The sequence below is a fragment of the Glossina fuscipes genome, unplaced genomic scaffold, assembly GCF_014805625.2.
Source record: "Glossina fuscipes isolate IAEA_lab_2018 unplaced genomic scaffold, Yale_Gfus_2 1, whole genome shotgun sequence".
Lineage (NCBI taxonomy): Eukaryota > Metazoa > Arthropoda > Insecta > Diptera > Glossinidae > Glossina > Glossina fuscipes.
This window is the reverse complement of record NW_023998415.1, coordinates 13,605,342-13,631,578: the sequence shown is the minus strand read 5'-3', so window position 1 is coordinate 13,631,578 and position 26,237 is coordinate 13,605,342. Positions and strand designations below refer to the sequence as shown.

Here is a 26,237-nt window from a genome sequence, read left to right as displayed (position 1 = left end):
CTTGCAAGCGTTTTAAATAGAATAATATTCCTCCATCCTTCTCATGGGATGCTCATAGTAAGACGCTGTTGCGAAGGAACTGTTTTAACTTTAAATTCAGAAGAATGCTCACATAAAATAAATGGTCGATTATTGATATTTATCGCAGATATGTCCAGTATCCAAAACTTTCTGTTTTAAGATTTAACAAGCAGGAGAGTTATATCCGTTTGCTATGCACCACTTAAACTCAATATATTAAAACTACTTCATTGCTCAGTTTGAGGGTCGATTTTTACAGGTCATAGGAAAATATATTCCATCATGTAGGCCGGAGGAAAAATTTGTGCCCGGTTTTAGATCAATCGCTGTTACAGATCTTGCTGCTTTGTTATCATCTCATTTCCAAGGTTATAGTGCCTATTTTATCCCTAAATAGTTACACGATCTAGGTATATATTAAGTTCAAATTTTCGTTTATAGTTGGCATGATTATGTATATGCACATAAAGCCACATTTATTACGCTTAAATAAAAGCATATTTAAAAAAAGTTCTTTTGCAACATTTTTTTACAACTAACAACAACAACTGTGATACAAGGTTTAGTGAGGATAGTGTTGTCCGCATTCCATTTTTTCACCTCAAAGGTATTTTCGAAATGTTGATTTTAAAAAGTGCAGTGACGGGAACTCATTGGCGGTATCGAATGCATCACGTATTTCTTTGAATTTGTGTGTCAAGCCAGCAAGCAAAATAGTAGCCAATAGACTTTTATCGAGTTTATCCATCCATTTCCAATATGAATAAAATGTACATATCAAATTCAATTAAATAGCCCGACACATTTTGGGCAGTAGACATTTTCAGAGGGAGCAGCTTACGGCAATATTCGGCCTTGCCGAAATATTTCCAAATTTTTCGAGCCGTTTTAAAATTTCTTACCATATTTATTACATTGGTCCCAGGGATATAATAATTTCCGAGCGAGCATCCAACATCCAACATCAATTCATCATACGTACGCTGTTTCTGCAAGCGCTGCAGCCACAAATTTCAGCAATCTTGCGTCTTGAAGAACTGCTTTAATTTGAGTTTTTCAACCATTAGATCCATTAAACAAGGGATTCCTCCTGTTAAGGAGAAAGTCACGATCCTTTTTAAATAGGAAAAAACATAAATTACAATATCTATTCCAGAGATAGGAATTTAAATTCAAATTTTCACATTGACAAAAATATTCTGCGAATTCAAAATTATAATGTATTGATGAATAGCACCAAGTCGAAATTATTCAAGTTGTTATAAATACATGAAAACTAAAAAGATTTCTTAACGCATAGTTTGTGTGGATGTAAGGAACATTCAAAACGAATTGAAATAGACCCACCTTTCATTATTAATAGAGCCTCAGATTAAATAAATAATTTGGGAGAAACGTATAATTTGCATTTTTCATTTTGCAATGCCGACGGCAAATCGCATTTTGCAATGGATTTTAACAGATTATGAGAAACAAATGCCGACGGCAATGAATTTTAACAGTTTATGAGGAACAAATGCCAACGGCAAGTTGTGCTAATAGAGAGAACGTAAAAAGACGGCAAAGTTTTAAAGCCTAGGAGGTGATCACGTGCCTTTTAGTTATCGTTCGTTCGTGACGAAGACGTAAGTTAATATTCGTTTCTTGTTTGCTTTACATATAAATTTCGCCAGCGCTTACATTGTTATTCCGAACAGAAAAGCCGAAATAAAAAACAAATATATGTTTGTATTTATTTGTGACTGTCAAAATTAAAAAAGTCAACACTTAACTATCTTCGCAAATTAAGTTAAGTTAATTTGTAAAGTGCACGTAAATCTTAAAGATTTAATGTAGAAAGGTCTGATATACAATTTATTGTATATGGGTTGAAATTCCTGATATATACTCTATGCAATTTTATAAGAAATGAAAAATAAACAATAAAATTGGTTTGCTTTCAATTTAAAGTAGAGTTTTCAAAATTGTTAAACTATCTTTCATGCTTTTCAAATTAAAAGGTCACCCCATTTTTCGTTTTAATTTTGTCAATGAAATCTACCGCTTTGCTTTGCTTCTTCTTTTGAATTCATTCTTTTTAATAGTTTATTTCACCAATCAATCTAAACACTTATTTGCTTTTACATTCGTATGTTTTATTGTTGCGTTTATTTTTTGTTCCCATATATCTTAATTTTTATATTTTTACTTTTCAAACCAAATGTTTTTGTTCACATTTAGATAGATTTAGATCACGTATCTGAAAGTTAACTTTCGTATTCAGGGCACCGATTATGGCGCTTGACACAATGGTGCGTTATTCTTTTTTTTCGGTTAAAAAGTCCCAAGTGGCAAACATAAAAAAAGGGCTCATTACCATATTATTTTACAAGTGAAAATATAAAAAAATTGTACGAGAAAATATATCAACAAAACCATATGATTTAAGAACTAAAACTGAAAAAACCACAATAAGTGTAAAGAACGAAACTTAATGTAACAGCAAATTAAATTATTGATTGATTAATAAAATAAAATACGAAGAACAATGACTTTTAAAAGCAGAAGCACGCGCATGGAGAAAGACTTCACTGATATAGTTAGATAAAACAAGCAAATTGTTCGAATATTTTATCTTGAAAACCATATTTTAAATTGAAAACAAGTTGCATTTGTTGCTTATTTTTCATATTTTATAAAATAATATTGAACATAAATCAAAATTTCAAATTGACTAACATAAACATAACTTGAATTAGTAAAAAATTATTTTTAAATTAGATAAACAATTATTAGTAAACTATGTAAACGGTTTCCAAATTTAAAATAAATCTTTACTTCTTCTCGTGCTTTCTTTTGTTTTATTTGTATAGATTCAATGAAAACCATATGATTTGCCATTTTCAACAATGTCTTCTTAAAAGACGACAAAGTTAAAATCCCATCCCCAAAATTAAAACAACGCATCGTTATGATAAGATATAAGTAAGATATTTATGTACGACCTTACACAGTAAACGCCGCGCTTGCCTGCCTTACCATATTATTTTATAATAAAAAGTAAACAAATCTGTGTACACATATGTAAACGAAACGAAGCTTCATTGTGTCAGTCCTCTACGGTTTGATTTTTCAATTTGTAAGCTTTTGTAAGTTTTTTTAAATTATTTTACTATATTTGCCGTGCATGTTTACGTTATTTCACACAGAAATTAAAAAAATCAATTTACGCACAGAAAATTTTTTCTATACAATTATCATAATAGGTCTTGCGTTTGCTGTCAAATAATAATAAAAAAAAAAAGAACAAAAAATGCGACGCAAATGTCAGTAGGAGCAAAACAAAAGGTAAAAAGAAAAATTCGAGCGTGTGTTAGCAAGTTAAAATTTTAAATCTACATTCTTTTCAAAAACAAAATTAAATCAAAACAATTATAGTAAATAAAAAAAATTTTCTTCAGCAAACAACGGCGCAAATATTTATAATATATAAAATTATTGGTAAAGTGGGGAAACATTGAAATTTGTCAATAAAAAAAAATATTAACAATCAATAGAACATTAACGTCAATAGCTGGCAGTTGAATTTGGGATAGTCAGCCCATTTTTTGTTATTATTTTGTGCTGTGCGTTAGTGTGTGAGCGAGTTTTTTGAAATGTTTTGCAATTGTGCTTGATTTTGTTTTGTTTATTCGAGCGGAAAACAATTATCATATATTGCTGCTTTTAATAGTAAACAAAGAACAGCTGAAGATTAGAATTTTGTACCACTTCCCCTCCCAACTATAAACAAAGAACAGCTGAAGAGTGAAATTTTATGCATTCTTTTTTTTAATGTTCAAATTTCCTTGATTTTTTTTAAAATTTTTTAAAATGCAAAATGAAAAATAGGAAAATGTACTAGTATTTAAATATAAAAATATATATGCAACACATTTTACTTGCTCTCTTACGTCCGCAGATGTATGTTCTTTTGTTTGCTTTGTTTTCTTCTTTTCTCTTCTTTTGTACAGCGTTTACTATCTGCGTTATAATGTGTCATTTATTTCATGTATTTTTACCAATTTTTTTTTAATTAAATCTTTTTTCAAATTATTTTAGCAAAATTATTAAACTTTAAAATTTATTTAGCATTTTTTCGAATTTTGCAATAAAAATAGTTGGTATACGCTAAATGTTAAATAAATTCAACGTGAATGCAATAAAACGCTAAAAAAGTAAAGCGGGATAATTATTTTAATGGAGATGTAATGGGAAATGGTGTGATCCTCAATGTTGAGAAGGAAAACAAATTTCATATCATAAATAAAGAGAATTGGAAGACAAAGGAATTGTAAAAAAATGCTTACCACGCACATTGAAGATAAGACTACTACAAATAAAACACTGTCCATAAACACAAATAATAGTAACGATAATGAACAAAGTATAACTAGAGAAATTGTATGCCAATGGCAAGTTGACGACGTTGTACAGTGGGCTACCAGAGACGGTCAATTCACATCAACAGTTATTAGATGCCTACAATTAGAGGCTATAGATGGACAGGTGTTGCTGAATTTAACCGAAGATGATATACGAGACTTTCGATTTCGTCTTAATTATGATTTGCGTTTAGGAGAAATGAAGAAACTCTGGCAATTCATACATAATCTACAGTCTTTTCAAGTAGATCAACAACAGCATCATAGTCGAGGTAAAATTAATTGTTTAAGCTAAGACAATTTTGAAATCAGATTAACTGATAAAGAATTACCTAGCTCATTACCGCTTCAACTCATGCAGTGTTGGCTACAATTGTTATGGCAATCGTAATGCATGTAATTCACATACGGAAACATGCACTTTTAATGATTGGGAAAGTTGCTGCCCTGAAACTTCTTCCATGTCGGATGGCTGTGTTTGCCCAATTCCACTAGAATGCTTTAAAACCGTAATCAGCTTAGGTAAGTTAAACGATTGTGGCCTTAAAAATCATGGAAAAGATTGAAAATTACCTTTAATCAAATAACACATCTAATAAGCATAATATGTGCTAGCAATAAAACTTAGCATGATAATTATTCATTGTCTGGCAATTGCAATTCGCGAGTCAGTGCGATCTTAAGGAAATTTTTATAGTTTTCTTTTTGCAAAAATTTTAAGCTAATATCTATTACAACTTGTAAGGTCTCCAAAAACTTGTGCCAGCTTCATCTAAAAGTACCACCTCGATACTTGAGCAGTTCGATTTCGAACTTTTAAAGTGAACAAATATTGTAAAATATAATATTGACGAGAAATTTGTCATATATTTTCGTGATATTACTTACAAAAATGATTTATAATCTTTCGTAAATTATTTCAATGTTAAATCAGTGTTTAAAACATTCTTTCATTTTTGCTTAGTAATTAAAAAAAGCCCTATATAACCGTATATACTGTATGATCGTACTATTGCCTCGACGTATCACTTTCTATAGAATTGTCTGGAAAGTGCTACAGTTTTTCTAAGCAAATGATGTAAACCACGACTGCTACGATTGCTATTCCAAATGTCATCAGCATTGCAATTGGAAAAATTTTTCTTTTCATATGTGACCAGCACAGCATAAACATTCTTATCTGCTCTAGGAGATCTATAGCATCTTTTCGAGTTTTAAGCGATTTATATTATATTACGTAGTTGCTCCACACGTTTTTTTTTTTTTTTTTCGCTGAATATGACGTTAAACGAATTTTATAAAAGATGTAATCTTCACCAAAGTTGTAGTTGGTTTGGGAAAAAAAAAGAAGAAATTCACTTGAATCCGTTTTGCAATCTTGTTTTGTTTGCTGACGGCGTGTGATAGATTTAATTATGTTTTAAGTTCCTGTCAATCATTGCAAAATAATGAAATAATTAAGACTTATGCGTCTCTCTTAAGTGTCTTTAATAAATAAATTATTAGATTATATTGTTGTATATACTTTTATACATTTTTATTTGATTTGTACGTTGTTGCATTTAAAAATATATGTGTTACGCAATGTATATCTTCACATATAACAGCTTACTCTTTTCTTGTGACTTGGATAACATCATTTGTGATGGTAATTGTTCATGAACGTGTGCCTGATATGAAACGCTATCCTCCTCTGCCAGATATATTCCTTGATAACGTGCCTCACATACCCTGGGCTTTTCATATGTGCGAAATAACAGGCACTTTGCTTTTTATTATTTGGATTTGCGTGTGCATCTTTCACAAATACCGCATGGTACTCTTAAGGCGTTTCTTTGCACTGGCGGGTACTGTTTTTCTATTGCGCTGTGTTACAATGTTAATTACGTCTTTAAGTGTACCGGGTACGCATTTACAATGCAATCCTAAAGATTATGCAATAGATGATAGTTCGTAAGTAATTAATGCTTAAGTATATTCTATCTAAATACGTTAAATGGATATTTATGTTATGTTACAGTTTAACTTTGCGAGAAGCGATACAGCTACGTATGCAAAGGGCTTATATCATCTGGAGCGGTTTGGGTATGTCCATACAGGGTGTTCGTACATGCGGAGATTATATGTTTAGTGGTCACACGGTAGCTTTAACATTGTTAAATTTTTGTATAACGGAATGTAAGTAAAATTTGGAACAAATTTGAATACAGCCCATTAATTAATACGCCTTTTTTTTTTTTTTTTTTTTTTCTATAATATTTTATAGATACACCTCGCCATTTATATTTCCTGCATACTCTAACATGGCTTTTGAATATGTTTGGCATATTTTTTATCTTGGCTGCCCATGAACACTACTCTATTGATGTGTTTGTGGCTTTTTATATAACATCCCGTTTATTCCTTTATTATCATACGTTAGCTAATAATCAAGCTTTAATGTCACGCGACTCGTCTCGCACACGTATCTGGTTCCCAATGTTTAGCTATTTCGAGAGTTCAGTGGTTGGTATTATACCCAACGAATACGATGGCCTAGGCGAAATTTTTGACAAATTTTTACTCACCATTATTGATCTAAAGGACATGTTCATATTTACTGCGAATCGTATTTGGTTGGAGGCGCCAAGCATAGCCATAATAACTTCAAATGTTTCAAATACTGAATATGGATCGCATCAAAACTCTGATGAAAATAAAGTTTATAATGGCGCCACATCGAGGACGTGGCAAAGGCCTATATCGTCTGCAGATAGCGAAAATGTTGCTGGAGGTGAGATTGAAAAATCTTCAGTACCCTTGAAGCTCGTTACGCGGAAAGATGCGTCTAGAAAAACTTCATTGGCAGTACAGAAAATTGATAGGGCTACGCGAGAAATGGATGCAATCGCAACGAATACGGAAACGGAAACAGAAACATCGCAACTAAATTCCTTAAACGTGCAACCACCGGATGTTTCTAAGAAGCTTGTATAATAATTATTCAAGTTGAAAATCAACACAAAAAAAAGAAAAACGCAAAACAAAGTTAGAAAGAAATTTTTTTTCCGTAGTATTACATAAACGCTACAGAGATACTCTGTAGGTAAAATTTAAAGTTTTATAAGTTATTTATATATATATATATATATATATATATATATATATGTATATATGTATATATATATTTGACATACCCACCTTTCTGTAATTAAATTCGTAAACAGCGTTACTAAGGATATTGAATTGTTTTCGTTTATATAAAGCAACAATTATACATTACTAAGGTCATTGCAATGAACAGGCAAGTTAGACTTGTTTAAAATTTTTTTTTTTTTTTTTTTAATTTATTTAAAAATTTGTTTTACTCATAGTTTCCAGCGTCGAAACAAAAAATTTGACTGATTATAGTTGTTATCGTGTTATTTATTTTCTACAAAAACTCATATTCTATTCTCATGGCATTTCTTTACTCTGTCGTAGAAATTTTAGAAAGTATGCACATCTATAATGTATTAGTTCGTCGGCAGCCGCAGTAGCAACACAGACACAAAGCATCAAATTAGATTAAGATTACATATGTAACTTTATAAATAAATATTTTAGTTGTACTGGATAAAAACAAAAAAAAAAAAAAAAAAAAAATGCAAAAATATAATAGACGTACATACTCTGTTAATAAAGTTTATTTCGAATTTCAAATTTAAATATTAAACGAAATATCTAAATGCGACTGCTCTCTTTCTCTGAGTAGAAGCTATTTTGTGCAAATTTTTAGTCAAAATTCAACTACTTTTCAAATTAGTTAAACATTTCTATATATTAAATAGATAAAAATGAAAAATTGAAACGTAATTGTGGTTTCAAACCTCATGTGCGGCGGAGTTTCCACTAAACCAGATAGCCTCAGATGCTAGTGCTTTAAAAGTTTAATCTTTGAATTCTCTTTCTCTAGCTTAACATAATAATAATAATAATAATAATAATAATATTAATATTAATGAAAATGAAAAATATAATTTTAAAATTATTAAAAAATAAAAAATATTTATCACAAGACAATGCTTCCGAATACTGATTCAAAAATAACATACAAAGCCTTTCTAATAGAGAGTGAGAGTGAGAGTGAGACAGAGAGAGAGAGAGAGAGAGTAATAACTCGACATTGATATTGAAGTATTACTCATTAGATGATTTTTCCTTGGTCGTACCAGACATAGCTATTTATTTATTTTTCCAATATTTAATTAAATTGAGGCCAAGAGATGGTGATTTATACGATAGTCGCGTAATAATAAACTCCGAATCAATTGTTTTATTATTTATTGTTGTTTAATATCGACAAGCCTTCACGACCTCATAAAATTGTTTCCGTCACATATCCATTGTGAATGTATATTGTGTATGTATTTATTATTGCATCTACGTTTAGCCAAATAAAGTATTTACTATAATATATTCCATACTTGCAATCATCAGTTAATTGCTTTTTCAAATTGTGATATTTTTTAATTTTATGCAAGTAGAATTTAGTTGGATCGCTAATGTTGTGTTTATTAGTATGTGTGTACGTATATCAATCACTGAAGAATTGGCGAGAATTGGCTAGACCCGAAATTAGATATCATCGATTTTTCGAGAAGCATATATATATACGTAGAGTCTTTGTCTTTTTCTCAAGATATCATTTTGAATCGATCAGGCGTTCATATATTTGAAACGTTCGTTATTCGCAAAAAAAAAAAAAAAAAACATTAAAAACTGACCCATGGCATATATACTCTTCTAGCTGATGGCCAATGTGGATGCAATCTTCCCCCGTAATAGGAGGAAAAAGAGCTTGCAATTCAACGTACGATAGGCCAGCATACGCAGCGAAGCCAGTTAAAAGGCCCCTGCAATATATGATCACCGAAAGGATTTACAACTTAATACATATTACTTACTGTTTTTTTTTTTTTTTTTTTTTTTTTTTTTGTTGAGGAAGAAAGGAAAGACGTATCTATCCATCTTGCAGAAACAAGCATGAAAAGAAAATTGTTTTCATTTAGCGAAGAACTTTGTCCACTGTTACCTTAAAAATTGTGTTATGTGTAAGCGGCGGCTTAGGCGATTCGCCTAACCTATGCCCATTCCTGATACATAGAGTCTTAATCAACAAATTAATGTTTCTACTGATATTGTAAGAGTAACATGAAAAACAAAAACAAAGAGATGATTAGGATTTTTCATGAAATCTCATTTTTATCAATTGGAAAAAAATAACTGTTTTTTTTTCTTAATATTAAAGTTATGCATAAAATTCAATAAATAGAAAGCAATAGCGTAAAAATAATCTAAGATTACTTGATATCTAGAATAAATAGAGTCTCTAAAAAAACATAAGAGAGATTACAAAATACTTTAGTTGAGAGCAGGCCCAAACGGCTGCTGCATAGCTTTTACTTAATATTATTAATTATTCGGTTCAGTTCATCTTTAAATTTATAATAATACTCTACATGCAATAAATAATTTCATATTTATGTTTATGTTTCATCTTTATGTAAATTTAAAATACATATATCTCTCATACTTTCATTAAAAAAAAGAAAAACAAATATTTCTAGTTATATTTTAAATAAAATAAAAGTCATGTTAGAGAAAAATTTTAAATTCGTATTCAAGAACATCAGCAAAGAACTGTTATTACTTATTACTTATTATCTATTTACCCGTAATTCTTATACGTATCAATTTACGTAAAATGTGTAGATATTTACAATTTGAAATATGCATCTTATCGATATACTTAATATAATGATAATGACATGCGTTAGGATGTGTGTTATCTAAAACTGATTCCGCATTTCTTGCTAATTTGCGGTGTATGTATTGACGCTATAGACAGCAATAGGGGCACATCATTTTCCGAAAGATTTAGCGCAGTAGTGACAGCGTTCAATGAACAGAAATCAGTTTCCAACAAAAAAGCGGCTAGAGTTTCCGAATGTAAGTAAATTTCTTGCAATTTAAATTCAATAAAAGACAAGCACTAAAAATGAAAAAAAAAAAATAAATAAATAAAATATCAAATAAAATTTAAATAAATAAATAAATAATTGAATAAATAAATGAGTAAATTTGTGTATGGAAGCTGACTGAGAATGCATATATTTTATATATTTTTTAGTTGTTCTCCTGATACGCAGATCTAGTAATAGCTCTTTCTTTCTTTCTTTCTTTTCAAAACCCAAAACGAAAAAAAAAATAAAAATAATAATAAATGTCTAAGCAAAGCAATTGCGGAAGATAGAAACCGGTTGAATGTCGTGCCGCCAAGTCGAGCCAAGTCGAAGAGAAACATTCCTAAACATTCCTAAACAGTTTCAAATCCTTTTCAAAGAATTGTACAGATTGTAAATAAAATCAGTAATACGAGCTTAATTTCAAAAATATTTGATTAAACACTTCAAAATCGCTTCAAAAGATATTCTATGTAGGAATACTTGTATCGAAAAATGCAAAAAAAAAAAGAGGGGAAATACTTTACAATACTCTAGGAAGAAAGAACATGCATAGTGCTATGTAAGGACATGATATAGAATTAATCAATTTTAGTAAAAATATCGGAAGGGGGAACAGCAGCCATTGTAACAGCTTCAAAGAAAGTTTTCGATGACTATTTTTTTTTTTTTTTTTTTTTTTTTTTGAGATAAAAGCAAAGCTGACAGAATAACAATATTCGAAGGACGTATGTATGTAAGTGTTAGAAAAATTGTTTTTGAAAAATATATAAAAAAAAAAATAGCAGCACCACATCCATTTTAGTAGGGGTATATTTCGTTCGTATGTTTTGTGGGACAAATTCGAATCTGCAGAAAAGAAAAGAAAAAAATTAATTTCAATTTCAAATACTCAGCAGAAAACGTAGGGGTTTCCAAAACAAATATATTGATTGATTTCCATGTAATTGATGAATGTTTGAAAAAAGGGTACTTTTTATCTCTTACACCGTATAAGGGATATATTAAGTTTATGCGAATGTATGCAAGCTCTGGACAGGCTAGAGATTAGACTCATCGATTATTATGCCAATCGATTCAGAGCCATTTTCCGCATTGCTAAAAGTTTGTTTACCCATCTGTCTGTCGTGTTCTCTTCTTTTCAGCCTACACAATATATAAAAATAAATTATATATGTATATTATAAAAAAAAAAAAAAAAAAAAAAAAATCTAAATAATTCACATTGACCTCCCCCAAGTATTAAATGCAATCAATTGAAATATCACTTTTGAAAAAAGCGAACGATATAATAAATATTGAGCTGTAATATAGTGTAATCCTTTTTCATTGTCGCCTATTATTCGGGCGACGTACTCATAGTAAAGCTGTTTACCTCGTAAGGCGATATACCAACAGTATTCATGGTCTGCACAGTTTCCAACATAGACGAGACCAATTGAGACATCCCTACGGGAGCACTTTGTCCACCCACGTAAGGGAAGCCTTGCGATTGAGATGACAATAATTTAACATCCCATTTCTCCATGTCGCCTACGATGGCAACATTTTCGGCGGGCAGTGAAATAAGTGAGGCGGAATGTGAGGCTAAAGCCAAGTCCTCACGTAAATGAATTTCCCATTTGCTTGGTGATGCAAATGTACCCTAAAACAGTATAAAATAAAAAAGAAAATATATAAATATGTAAATATGGATAAGTTAAATATTAAATTAAATGCATATATTACAACTTTACTTGTAACACTACATCAGGTATATAATGATCGTTGACATTTAAAAATAACGATGGAACAAAGCCAGGCGGTATTTTTATACATTCGCTGCATTCGGTCTGTTGTTGAATGTCCTTCACGCTGGGCAAAGGTAATTCTAATAAGTGTATAGTTTCCCGATTGGCAGAATGTTTAGATGCCACCGAAGAAACTGAACGTTCCGATGTATTTTTCTCTTGAACGTCATTGACAACTTTTTGAGAATTTTGACTAAGCGAACAATGTCCGAAATGTTCAACGATTGTTCTCGCACCCAATTTAGACTGTGTTGGCAAATTATCGTGTGACGGTGAAATCAATGTTTCTAGAGAGGCTTGAGAACCAACTTTACTCAAACGGGATGCGGCAGCGTTACTTGCAAAGCCATGAACCTTATCAGTTTCAAATTCTAATTCAGTTGCGTTTGACGGGGTCTGATAAGAGTTTAGTAGACTATTACAGATCCTACATGCAATGGCTTTCTTATCAGCGTCACTCTGCGCACAATGCGTAGACATTGATTCGGATTTGTGAGATTTTTGATATTTTTCGGCGAGCGTATCATAGGTGGGCATAAATATGTTTTTATTTTTCATGTAATTCGTTGCAATTTGCGGATACTGTTCGAAATTGAATTTAACTGCAGAATAATTTTTCATTTGTCCCGAAGCATGAGCATGCAAAGGGCATAACAATTGCTCGTCCTCGCCGATTGGATCGTCGTCGATTTCCTTCGTCAATTTCATTGTAAGATCTTCGTTACTTGTTTGTTTTATATTAAGCAAGGGCTCATTATCACCCAGAACGAATACAACACCTTTCCCATTATCTTTAACGCGACAGGTGCCATGATCACGTTCAATGAGTTTTTGACAAAAATCAAAATGTATTTGCTCTTCTAAGCTAACATTTTCCTTGATGGGTTCGATACCCCATGTCATACGATTACTTTTCCCAATACTGTTTTGGGTAATCAGATCGGATAGGCATATTTTCTGCGTTTGAGGTTGTTCCACATTTTCATCAACTTTTTTTCCCTTCGTCATTTTAGAATTATTCCGTTTTTCGTCGGATACGCTTGATTGCAGTCTATTCATTTCACTTAAACTAAGACCTTCTCGAACTCTTACTGAGCCCACACCCCAGAATGACATTTTTAATTTGCTTTTATGCTCTGGTTGCTCTGGTTGCTCTGGAAACACTTGATTGTCAGCTGCCTCTAATGTCATATTATCCATTTCTATGGCTTCCAAAGCCCCATTACCGCAAAATTCATCATTTCTTGCAAGTAATTCAGTATCTTCGCGTTTGGTTTGTGTCGTCAATCGTCGTATATGTTCATCTACTTTATTCGCTTCGGCGACGCTGTAATCGCTCAGTCTTTCTTCTTGCAATTGTTGCAACGATCTCTTTTCGATACCCGTATCCATCAGATAGTTACCGATACGCAATTCCTGTTGTACAAAACGCGACTCTCTATACGCCAGCACATTAGGAATTTCATTCCTTTTATTGCTGCGCAATAATTGCGGTTCATTATTGACATTAGTATGTTGTTCACTTGCGATTCGTTTATCTTCTTCTGTATCTGCTTTATTTAATGTGCTAAGATGTTGCGTACAAGTCCGCGTTCTTATTAACCGTCCTTCATTGATATCTTGAGATGTGTTTGTACACTTATTGAAACTTTGATTAGTTTTCTCTTCAATTTCTGTTTTGTTTCGCGCGATAATATCGTAGACGGTGTCTTTGTCGAGATATTCCTTTTTGGTTGAACGTCGTACTTCCGCGCAACGTATAAAATACGTTAGTATATTTAGCAAACGTTCAATAGATAATTTCTCAGTTCCGTAAATGATTGTTCGCGCCAACTTAGGTGGTATACCTGTAGCTCCAAAGAGATCTCCCATTTGTGCCCACAAAGCATTATATGGATGCTTTTGCGAGACCTGACGCAGCCTGGCCCGCTGTTTCATAGCGGCGGTTTTAGATTCCGAATGAGACGATGATGAATTGAATTGTGCTACAGTAGCCACCCATCCCAAGTGGTGTGTAAGTACGGCAGTTAATGTTGTACTTATGAAACTAGAGAGTTATTAATATCGCAATTAATTAAATAGAATTCGTTAAATGCTTAACAATATTTTACTTACAAATTGGTGTCCTTGGTATCGGCATATGTTAAAAGCCAACATAACTCTTTTATGAAATGTTCTGCCACACTTTTCGAATATTTGCTACCACTCGTTGTAATAGTCAACCATATCGGAGTTTTGAGGCGGGGCGCTTTGAACAGATCCTCGAACCATTGTTGAGTGTCTTGCCAAACTTGACACATAATTTGTAGGAAATCCTTATGATGAATATAGGCTCTTTCCGTGTGCACACGAATACGACTTAGCATTGATTCTAGCAAGGCAACGTGTTCATTGCAAAATAACTCCATCTCATCCTCGAAAGATTCACTTAAATCGATGCAAACGGCTAAACCAATCCTTGCTCTTCTAGAACCTGATTTCATAACTCCAACAAAATCTTCTTTACGGCCCATTTCGGGATTACTTCTAGATTCATTCGCACCGCAACTATTACAGCGTGGATTAATCCTCAAATTACCACCCTCACTACCACCTTGGGTAGCGTACACGTAATTGTCACTTAAAAATCCAATAAAATCATTCACTGAATTCTCATTTTCGAAAGAAGTGATCATGTTGCGTGAAATGCGTCTTTGTAAATTACCATCACTAGCTAAAAGCGATAAATTACTTGAATCTGAACCATCCGGAAAGTAATTGATGTCCATGCTTAGCTTACGATAGATATCAAACTGATCAGACATCACTGAGCCTATGCTACTCCTAATCGAATACTGGTAGGAAGACGACCAAAGATCACTTGGAATTTGCCCACGACTTGATGCTGAATAGCCCGAATCAGTAACAGTGCTATAAGTGGACGATAAACGAGGTCCACTGCCTATACTACATTCATGATCTACAAGTGATGGCGTATCATATGGCATGGACATCGTTGAATAGAAATCATTTGACATTAAATGCGAATGTTGGGGCACGCCTGCTGCAAATGACAACGAAAACGAATTCATTGATATACCATCCGCGGTATCTTGCTCAGTAGGTACCGACGGCCGGGCTGTGGCCATATTTTTTTGTCCAGATATTGTTAGAAACGGAGACGGTCTCTTTGAAGGACGGATCGGCGCATAAAATACTTGAGAGCACAGCATCCTAGCTGGATTCTGTAACCAATGTACTTTCAGTGAAGTACCCCGAAATGACATAGCCAATGCTCCAAAAACCATCTCGCCAATACTTGTAATGTCAACTGAATCAGGCCGATTATGCTATTAACAAAATAATTAAATTTAGATAAATAAATTATGTACTTTAAAAATAAAACATTTATATACCCTGTAGCCATATTCTTTGCATATTTCGATAAAATTGCCACACGTGCTAGCTCCCGACCATCTTTTAGGCTTTTGATCTGTCATTTTGAATGCATTTGTTTTCCTTAATACATTTTTTTCATCAGTCGAATAAACCTTTTCCAAGGCACGGGAATCGAATAAAAGTCGTCTACCTCGACTATCGCACTCACGATACACCAAAACTCTTACCTGGCTCGTATCAAAGGGGAACTGACTAAACAAAAAAAAAAACCTTTTTAGTTAATTATTAATTTTTTAATGGATCTCTCTTTTCTAAATTGGAACTGCGACCAAAATGCTTTTCGTTTCCCTATATACAAAACACTCCTAACGGAACAGAACGGAACGGAGCGAAGACACAACGTTAACGCCATTGTTAGCGCGTGCATTCAAAGATAACCAAGTACATTATAGTCGGACAAGGCCGACTATTATTATATATCGTACATCACCTTATCCAACACACAACTTTCCATTTATTTTAGTGATAAAAAAAAAAAACCAACAATTATACCTTATTTCTCTATTCAAAGGCGTACTTTTCGCAGGAGTTTTTATATAATAAAATAGTTTCTAAAACATATTATTATTATTATTATTATTATTAATTTCGTCAGAGAAATAAATTCTAAGACTAAACTCTTAAAAGCACTAGCATCTAAGGCTATCGGCTTTTTTATTAAAAACTCTAGCGCACTTGAGATTCGAACCTACGACCATTGAGTTGCTAGTCGAGACTCTTGCCTACTCGGCCACACAGGCGGATTTTCTAAAACATAAACGGACGTGATTTACGTAAATTTAATAAAATTAATGTTATTCAAGTATTTTCGTCATAAATTATTAAAAATTAGACAAAACGAATTACTCATGAGCATCCTTAGCGCCCTTAGGAAAAGTAGACTTACATGATCCAATCTTTGTATAATTAAATTTTCTGTCTCAATATGAATTATGAAAAATTGCATACTTTTTCCACATAAAAGCTTACATTTTATAGGGACGTTTAGTTAAGAGAGGATTCAAGACCTCGACCCTCGTCCTATTCAAATTTATTACACCAAATTCAATATGTCGAAAAACCACTACTACCCGGCGAATTTAAAGATCATATAGATGATCAGGCGGTCAAGGAATATAACAAGTCAATCTGTTTAGATATTACATACATTTACACGTATTTAGTACGTTGTATACCGCAGATGGTATAAGTTTATTAAAACAATTGTTGCGTATTATGATATAATTGATTATATGACGGAGACAGTAAATTAACATAAACTATTTACAAATTTACTAAGAATGTGCGTTACGTATATATATATAATAATAATAATAATAATAATAATAATAATAGTAGTAAATAAACTATAAAAGATATCAACACAAATTGTCTTTCATGCCTCTGAACTTTTGTAAAAATTCAAATCTGGAAAACCAATTTCTGCCACCTCTCCACATAAGTTTACTCTTATCTCACCAATAACACGGATTGTCTTTGTGAATAAGATCAATGATAGATGGTTGCTCATTGAAGTAAGCTCATGCTCCAACATGACCTCATAGTTCAAATGTTAGTCTGATAGAGTTTACTTTAGTCGTAGCTGTAGTTAGTCCGTAAAGGCAAACCGACTTACTGATTGCGCACATACCCACTAGGCTGCGACCACGTCCCTATCTCTTTCACTTTCTTCACATCTTTCTAATTCTTACCGTGATGATTGGTCATACACAAAAAAAAAAAAATTAAAAAGTAATAAATGTAGCTCCCTAGAGTTATATCGCATAAGTTTGATGTGAGGCTGATGTGTATGACATATGACATCACACACATTTTGTTCAAGTCACATATCGTCCAAGTCGAAATCATTTAATTTTTTATCATATTTATCCATTGACGTAGATTGCAATGCGATTTGCATGCTCGAAAATAACATTTGTCGAATAACACCGCCGACTAAGCACACCCACATATATTATTTTTGTACATATAAAAGTCGTCTACGAACGTCAGACGTGTCCCCTTTACAGCGAATCAGCAATAATCCTTGTTTACACAGTTTATTCAACCAAGTATAAGTTTCATCCCACATGCACGAAACACAACCGTGGGCCCATTGCTTTCATAATACGTTTTAACAACTTGTATATGCTGTGCAACTATGTATGTATTGTTTTGCATAAATAAAGACGAAATCCAAACAATATATTGAAAAAAAAATTGATCCAAATCTTAATCGGAAGTGTGTTTTATTTACGTCTCCTTTCAGAACCCCAACGTTGGTCAGACTACATATTTGCTTAATTCTAGATATGAAAGAATATTAGAAATACACCTCTGCGATTAAAGTTAAACATCACAGATTGTCTTGTAAAATAGGTTATGTTTAAGAGCTTACGAAAAGCGGGGAAATGCGTCAGTTTCAAGGGACAATTTGAATTTTGTGAATAGTCATAGTTCCAAAAAGTAAGATAGGAAACTGAAATTCGGCGTAATCATTCGTTCATCGATAAGAAATACAAGGTTAGAAAATGGACGTGATCTATTAACAGACGCATCCACGATGGAGGAGAAACTAAACTAATCGTGAAAGACGCCAATAATTTTTTTTAATATTATCATCTATAACTTTCGATTCTATGAAGATATTTTCCAAAACCTATGAGCTAGACAATCATTAGGATCACTTTCATGTTCAGTTCAAAAATGTTTTGAATCAGTTTTCCAACACATCTATTACGAAGACTGTCAAATTGATGGCTGGCGTAAATTTAGTGTTAATATGAATTCTTTTTGTTTATAGTGGATCCAAAATTTGTCATTTTGTGCGAGGCGTCTAAGTAAGTTTAGCATTAATTTTGATAATTTATTTTGATATGCGCTCAACTCTTATTTTACGCGTTAGCTACAGTCCTTCGAAATCCGTGCAAAAAAGGTCATGCAAAAAAATGCATACGGCGTATGGTAAATTTGAGAAATTGTGTAAGATGAAAAAACGCTAAACATTAGATTAGATTACATATTTATAAAACAAAAACAATTCATTTTTATTACAAAAGAAAAAAAAATTAAAATTCGTATAAACATAATTCTCTTTTTACACGATAGATACGTTCCATACAAATTCGTGTAAAAAGAGAATTTGGTTGCATAGTGGATAATTAAGATTAGTATGAACATAATTCTCTTTTTGCACGACAAATACATTCCCGACAAATTCGTGTAAAAAGAGAATCAATTGCATAGTGGATAATGGATCCATAAACGGAAGATATAAAAGTTTAAAAAACAATTTCGCAACAATTTATCGCTACTTGATAACAGTCTCGATAAAAGTCTGTACTTTTTTTACGGACAGAACGAAAAAAGCTTCCATTCGTGGATATGTCAAATATCTATAGCACAACTATCGGGTTTGAGTTAAATGAAAATCTTCGTTTGTTATTAACGGTCTCTGTTGATCTGTCAAAATTAAAAATATATATATATATATATAATTTTTTTTTTTTTTTTTTTTGGTTTTCGTGTTAAAGTAAGACATTCGTGTAGAAACATGTATTTATTCTTACTGGTGAACTGTGTTATTTTGAGAACGGGTAAAAAAACAGTTATGCGTAATTTACTTCTATTGTTAACGAAAGATCCTAAAATATTTTGATTTCAAAACGGAACGAACGGATGTTTATCAACAATAAGTGCAACAATTACTCACGCTTTAGCTATCGATCTAAAGTTTGGACAACACATGAAATGCAATAAAGTGACATTGCCTTCACTTGGAAAAAGTCACAAGCAATCAATTTAAATTCTGAGAATGTAAATAATTAATTATCTAAGTAAATAGAGTCTTGGTAAATAAATAAATAAATAAATAAATATAAGCTGCAATGATTTTTTTTTTTTTTTTTGCTTTTATTTAAATTATTAACACGCGCATTAGAAATTACGAGGAAACCCCAGGAACTATTTTATTTTCTTATCTTCTTGCTCGCGTGGAAAGACACTACTTATCTGTGAATTATAGCATCGCACAATTGAAAGTTATGAGATAAAATAGCAGACGTCTAGACGTCTTGGGAAACAGCCGCATCGATCTAAGCAGCGCCCTTCATTTAGATAAGCAAACAGTGTTTTTTAACGATTTTGCTTCGTTCTCGCCGTCGAAACTTGAAAAAAAGCAAAAACTGAACGCGCGCTTTACACGTGCCACACACGTAAACTGAAACGAGTGAAGCGAAACTTATGCATAAATTATTGGACCGAGTGTAACCAAATTTGAATAAATAATAAATAATTGCATATTATCGAAATGTGATCACTTGCATTTTTATTCGTTAGCTGATTGACTCACTAAACTTGGTTTCAGACAAATTAACAAATATAAGTAAGTAACCAGTTAATGTGTATTTTGAAGATTAAGTTGAAGATCCACGCTTTCGGATCGAGTGAAATTATTATTGAGTGAAAGAATTGAATAATGCAGCGGAGATGGCGAACAAATATTGGTTCACCGTGTCGAAATAATATTCGATTAAGCTGAAGAACAACGCTCACGTTGATATGAATCAAGAAGATTGAGTGACAGACATCGACGCGCAAATGTAAATGAAATTTTTGCACTTATTCTTCTTCTTCCCTTCCCCCGTGCACCATGTTTTATATTTTTTCTTTTTAAATCTGCTTAAAACTAAGTTCGGCGAGTCAACTGTCTAATTCAAAGTAAACAACAACTGATGTGATCCCGAAAAATCAGCGCAGTAGGCCAAAACCCATGATATCGTCATTTCTCATCATAATGATATTCGACGCCATTCGGCAAAACTCGAGCAGGAATGTACCACTCTCCCCATTGCTATAGACAGATATTACTTCTATCGATTAACTCTTTTCGGTTAAGAAGACCTATTGTCTGTTTGGGCAGGCTTCCGTTGTTATTTCAACACTTTCCTGTTGTGCTCAATCTCAAAACGTTAACCGTTGTCCGCACGGAATTCATATTTTGCTTAAAAGAAGTAATAGATTGTAAGTGTTGGTGCACAATACATGGAATAAACTTTTTGTTAGAAGCAAAATGGTGAAATCACTGAAATGCGTATTGCAATGTGTTTCTTTGTCTTTATTCGCTACACTCATCGGTATTTTCGTCCTGCACCGACTGCACCGTTTCCACTTGTAATAATCTCAGCTTTGCGTCAAAAAGGGCAAACAACAACCAGAATAGTCTAACTGTGCGGGCGTCTATACACCCTATCAGCTATTGTCGGCCAACAATAAATGATGGAAAAAGATACGATTGCCCAATCGTGCGCTTAAATAGACCATTCATTGATCTATTGGGACATAACCGATATCTTTAGTCTAATTTTCGGTTGTTCTTATACAATTCTTATTGCTTGCTTTGCAATATTTACAAAAGTCCGCAAATTCGTAAATTAATCTCAAACCCTTCCAGGCATGTTTTGTGGCCTATCCAAGACATTTTGATAAGATGTGAATTCGATTTAAAAGGAAATTTCGTTGTCTATGTTCAAAACAGTATAACTTTACCGTGATTTAGTTAATGCTTTTTCTCAAATATCTTCACTTTCTATATAAAGCGTAGTGTTGTCTGTAATATCTTCACTTCTTTCTAAGCATTGAACTTGAAATTTTTACGTTTTTTGGCCTACAGTAAGATGCCACCTTAAGAGGATTGATTCGAGACATTAAGAGACCGATGCACGTGTTATTGCTGAGTTAGCTAATTCGGTAAATATGAAGGGGGTTTCAAATTTTGGTCCCACGAACACTCGACCGACGGTTACGACTAGAAAAAATGAACTTGCTTCATCCTTGTAAGAGCAAACGGACGGACGGACGGACGGAACCTACTTGCCGAACGGGCAGATCTTAAGCCCTGCGCTATTGTATACTTTAGCCTACCCATGGTCTCCCTCAGCGTATGATTTTTAATAGATCTTCAAGAAATCACATTTGATTTGTCCATATGAAGGCTGCTACTGCAATCTTAATAAATTTTTTTGTAGAAAGAATTTACTTCTTTTTTTTTTCTCATTTAGTAAATGAGCTAAAATAGAGCTTCTTGCAGAAGTTACTTTAACCGAAATACTTTGATGCCTACATATCGGTAGCGCGGTATGTGATGTGTTTGTATTGATTTATATTATAAGCACTTTTAAATTATTGGCTATCTATGTAAGTGTACAAGATAAATTTGTACTTCACTTTACAAGGTCCAAAAATGCATATCGCAACGCCCCTAACACTCCGCAAATATTTATTTTCAACGCGCGATCCCTCATATGTTATTTCCTTAAAATGCTATACACATTATATATTTACAAAGTAAAATTTTTTTATGGCTTTAGATAGCAGATATCAAAAATCATAACCCTAAGGCAAATACAATTCTCTTACTAGCGATATTCGTTACAAGAGATTGTATATTATATTCACAAAATGTTTGTAACGTATCACGACCTCCATAAAATGTGCTCTTGGCGAGTGGGAATTTGTAATCGATTTTTTTTTTTTGAGATGTCGCCTATTCGTGTAGCACGTTGACAAAAGAGAAAAAGGGGATCGTAGCTAAGTGGGATTATGGCTTTACCGACTGACGAGCATACGCTATAGCTGCGACCAAAGTAAACTCGACCGTATTAAGAATTGCAACTAGTCGCGATTCTTACAGGTGGGAATTTCTGAATCGATTCACCATTTGGCTATAACTTTGCCATTTATTTCTTGGCAATCATTTTTATTAAGTAAACACTAAAACGAGGTAAATCGAAAGCTTTTCCTTATTTCTAAAATCATGGCCTTAAAAATTTATTTCATTTGATCCTTAGCTCTCTTTTCAAAGACTAGCATTCAAGCCGACACGAATATTCTCTTATATATACGAAAAAAAAAAAAAAAAAAAAAAATATATATATATATATATTTTCTTTACATTCTCACAAATAAATCGAATGAGTCGAAACTGAAAAAATAAGAATTAATTTTTTATTGGGGAAACATTTTTTTGAAGGACTATCTGCAATTTCTTTTGCAAGAGGCTTACTCTACTTTTTGTCGTTTTTTTTTTTTTTTTTTTTTTTTTTTGTTTAATCGTGGATGCAATGAAGAGAGATGATATATATATATCTTATATATACAAGACTTGGAAGAAGTAGGCAGTGAGCTTTAAAAGATAAGATTCCTCATTCTTGCCGGGACACTAATCGCAAAACTAGATCTAGAAAATAAGAATAATATTTTATGTGTAATGTGTAATGTTTTTGCATAAGAAAATCCTAATTTTCTTACAGTTACAGTTTAAGGAGATCACTGTGCGTCGTTGAATCTTGGCGAACAAATCGTGATTATCGATAAATCCTGTAGGTCGCAACTTATTCGCCTATAACCAATTGATTTAGCGAATCACGTCCATTAGGATAAGAATATATCTAAACATTTTCTGGATTGATATGGTATTTTTTATATATACATACGTGTAAGTATATACTTGGAATCAGCTATTCCTTTACTTCATAGGAACAATGATATTGAAATACGCTAACGTAAAATTCATGTATGATAATCACATAAACCTTATTAGACCAATAATTTATTTTCCGCAAGCGTAGCCGTATGGGTAAGAATCGCGTGTACCCAACGTCAATGTCCATAGGTTTAAACTCCAGTAAGATAAAGTTTACTTTAATCCTAACTATATACTGAGTGCTCAGTTGGTGGGGGCATGATACTTGCCAATTACTACACATATCTTTATGACAATCACAAATCTTTAAGAGAAATAATCATTTGAAAATTAATTGAATAACGAGCACGTGCTTGATGGAGAACGTTCTCAAAAGCAATAACAAAATACAAAAAAAAAGTGTTTTTCTAAAACACAAATTGTTTACAATGCACTTAAAATGCATAAATATTGAAAAGAAGCGCACACAGAAGAAGGGCAAACAGATGGGCAACCTTTAAATAATTTCCTATAAAAGTTTTGTAGTATTAATGAAAATTAAATACAAAACAATTGAATGCATGTGAATATGTATAAATCAACCGCACGCACACACACACACAACACACACACACATATATATATATATATATTTTTTTTTTTATACATATATATATATATATAAATATATTTGAATGACATAATGATCACGAGAGTCACTGAGCGATTAACAAGTCATGTGATTTCTTTTTTATAATAAATTCAGCGTCATTAAATTGCTGCTCTATCAACTTTATTACTTCATTTATACCACTTTTGAAACGTATGAAAAGAAGCGCGTAAACGAACTTTGGATCGAAACGCCTACCGTGACCTGAAAATTAAAGCAATTTATGTAGCAAGCAAGTAAATGATGGAAACTTTAAACGATTGAAACAATACTTGAGCTTAAAAATAAAATGCAGTTCGATTGTAGTTACGCCCGAGTCGTAGTTATTAGCCGAACAAAAAGAACCCAAATATATTTCAATGCCCTTTAAGTTATTAAATAAAAATCGTACTAAAGGCGTGCGTATCGAAAATTCGTCGCAAACTATAAATATTTTAAATAATTTATCTCTTTCTGTTTTTGTTTATTTACATTCGTGAGTAAATTGTGCCGGTCTGCCTGTCCGCTTGTCCGCCTGTTAGTCTATAGAAAAGAGTGCAAATGTTTATAAAGATAAAGAGAATAATAGGAACGCCTGACGAACGGCGTCAAAACACTTTTTGTTACTGTTTATATTAAGCAAGTAATTACAACAAATATATACCTATATGTGAGCGTATATATGAATTTTAATGTTTGTGTATATGAATGCACTTAACTGATTACACTTAAATTGCATATTAGAGAAAAAGAATAGCTTTTAGAAGTCATATGCTACTTTTATGATGGTCATATATACATACATACGGTATATATATATATATAGAAAAAAAACAGCGTCTATGTCCTTTTAGTCTCAAGCATAAATTTAACTGTAATGGTCAAGTTATCTTTAGACATTTCCGATTACATTAACGATGAAAGCGGGCGGGACTCACGTGAGTTTCTTTATTAATTCTTACTACTATAAGTTCGCGATAAGAGTTCGCGAGTGAACAGAATTAATCCAAGTAAAGCAAATATACGAACCTACTCTACGATCATGTATGACTTCGTGCACAATGATGAATGCAAATTTCCATACATAGTGAACACAGTAGCTTCCACTATGATGAAGTGTATTATAGAATTTTTAATTTAGAAAAAATTGAATCTCTTATCTAAAATAAAAGCATAAACCAGAATCTACGAAACCCTAAAACATTTATACAAATAAAATTTAACTTACGTTAAATAATTTTTTGAAGGTAACGACTGATTATGATTTGATCTCTGTTTATTACTCTGTCTTGAGTAAGTTCCTGTGGCCGCGGATGTTGTACCCGAGAGTGAACCAACAATAGTATTTGCCAACGACGCAGTACCTGGCTGATGAGAAAGAGAACTCACCGTAGCAGCCAATGAGTTGCTAGCTTCGGATGTGGATGTTGTAGGCGACGAAAAGAAGAGTTTATTGAATAAAGCCATAATTGATGGGCAATGGCTTTTCTTTTCTTTTTAAGTGTACGGAGTTGTAAACCTTTTAAACAGTTTTATATCAGTTCTTTCTTTGGTTTTCTCTTCAACTTGCTGCGTATAGTGATTTTTTGCTATATAGATCATTGTTGATAGTTACTCGCGTAAGTTGCACTAAATTATGCTCTTCTTTCATTTGCGCTAGAAAAAAAAATTAAATGGCGTCTGGTCAGCATAATTTGCAAGTAAACCATATAATGGGTTAGCTTTCAATAATTTGCTCCCTTAATTTTTTTAATAAGTTAATTATGAATTTAACCATTATGGTGCCAGCGTTACATTATCATTCAGTGAATTGTTGGTTCTATAAAGTTTAACTTTTAAGCATGACTTAAAAGAAATCATAAGAAAAATTGTCCTCTTTTTTTAAAAAAAAAAAAAAACATTATTATAACACGATTTAATAATATATTAGGATTATAATAAATATTAAAAAGGAAATTATTTTAAGATGTTGCAACCAATAAAATTCAATGAGCACTGAACACTCACTCTCAGCTAATATTGTTCGACTTTTCACCAAATTAAACACGTTGTATGTATATACATTCTTATGTCTATTCTTTTTTCTTAAGGTTTATTAGATAATTGTCTGATTTTTGCAAAAAAATATTTGCTAATTTACTTTTATGCATTAAAATCACCAAGCTATTTAGGGCCTGAATGTTATTCAAGCGCGGCTTCTAACTATGTTCTACGTTCTATTTCAGAATGCAGAAACCGCTATTTGCTTTTTAAGTATCCCTTAGGTCGTTTTTGTTAGTGCTGGTTTAACGACAATATCTTCTACGTTCTTATTTTGTCACGTGTATTTATTTTCTTTTTTAAATTCAACAATACATTAAAGACTTGCCTTTCACATACGCAATTTTGTCCGATACAACTACTATATACACTCTTCTATAACAGCTCAAGAAAATGTTTTTGCGAAATTACAAATTTTATTACCATAACAAATGGTTCATTTTATGACAACAGCAATGCAAACAAACATTA

The 26,237-nt window shown here is 32.4% G+C and overlaps 2 protein-coding genes across 6 annotated transcripts; one reads left to right on the top strand and one right to left on the bottom strand.

The window, feature by feature from the left end:
* The first annotated feature begins 3,238 nt into the window (after positions 1-3,238).
* On the top strand, positions 3,239-7,538 carry LOC119632378 (sphingomyelin synthase-related 1). 2 transcript variants are annotated; one of them, XM_038025261.1, is made up of 6 exons: positions 3,239-3,348; positions 4,246-4,696; positions 4,761-4,946; positions 6,032-6,377; positions 6,445-6,602; positions 6,691-7,538. In XM_038025261.1, the coding sequence occupies exons 2-6, from the start codon at positions 4,342-4,344 to the stop codon at positions 7,398-7,400; spliced, it is 1,755 nt and encodes a 584-aa protein (XP_037881189.1). In that variant the 5' UTR covers positions 3,239-3,348; positions 4,246-4,341; the 3' UTR covers positions 7,401-7,538. The 2 variants fall into 2 exon arrangements, with proteins under 2 accessions (XP_037881189.1, XP_037881190.1); XM_038025262.1 differs by lacking the exon at positions 3,239-3,348 and having other exon boundaries at positions 4,121-4,696; positions 6,125-6,377.
* Positions 7,539-10,011: 2,473 nt separating this feature from the next.
* LOC119645049 (folliculin-interacting protein 2) lies at positions 10,012-26,012 on the bottom strand. 4 transcript variants are annotated; one of them, XM_038044855.1, is made up of 7 exons: positions 25,867-26,012; positions 24,955-25,382; positions 15,594-15,828; positions 14,314-15,527; positions 12,145-14,245; positions 11,784-12,053; positions 10,012-10,437 (listed from the first exon to the last, which is right to left on the bottom strand). In XM_038044855.1, exons 2-7 carry the CDS (start codon positions 25,191-25,193, stop codon positions 10,231-10,233), a joined length of 4,266 nt encoding a protein of 1,421 aa, XP_037900783.1. In that variant the 5' UTR covers positions 25,194-25,382; positions 25,867-26,012; the 3' UTR covers positions 10,012-10,230. The 4 variants fall into 4 exon arrangements, with proteins under 4 accessions (XP_037900783.1, XP_037900782.1, XP_037900784.1 ...); XM_038044854.1 differs by lacking the exon at positions 25,867-26,012 and adding an exon at positions 25,734-25,845; XM_038044856.1 differs by lacking the exon at positions 25,867-26,012 and having other exon boundaries at positions 14,314-14,911; positions 14,978-15,527; positions 24,955-25,662.
* Between the last annotated feature and the right edge of the window lie 225 nt (positions 26,013-26,237).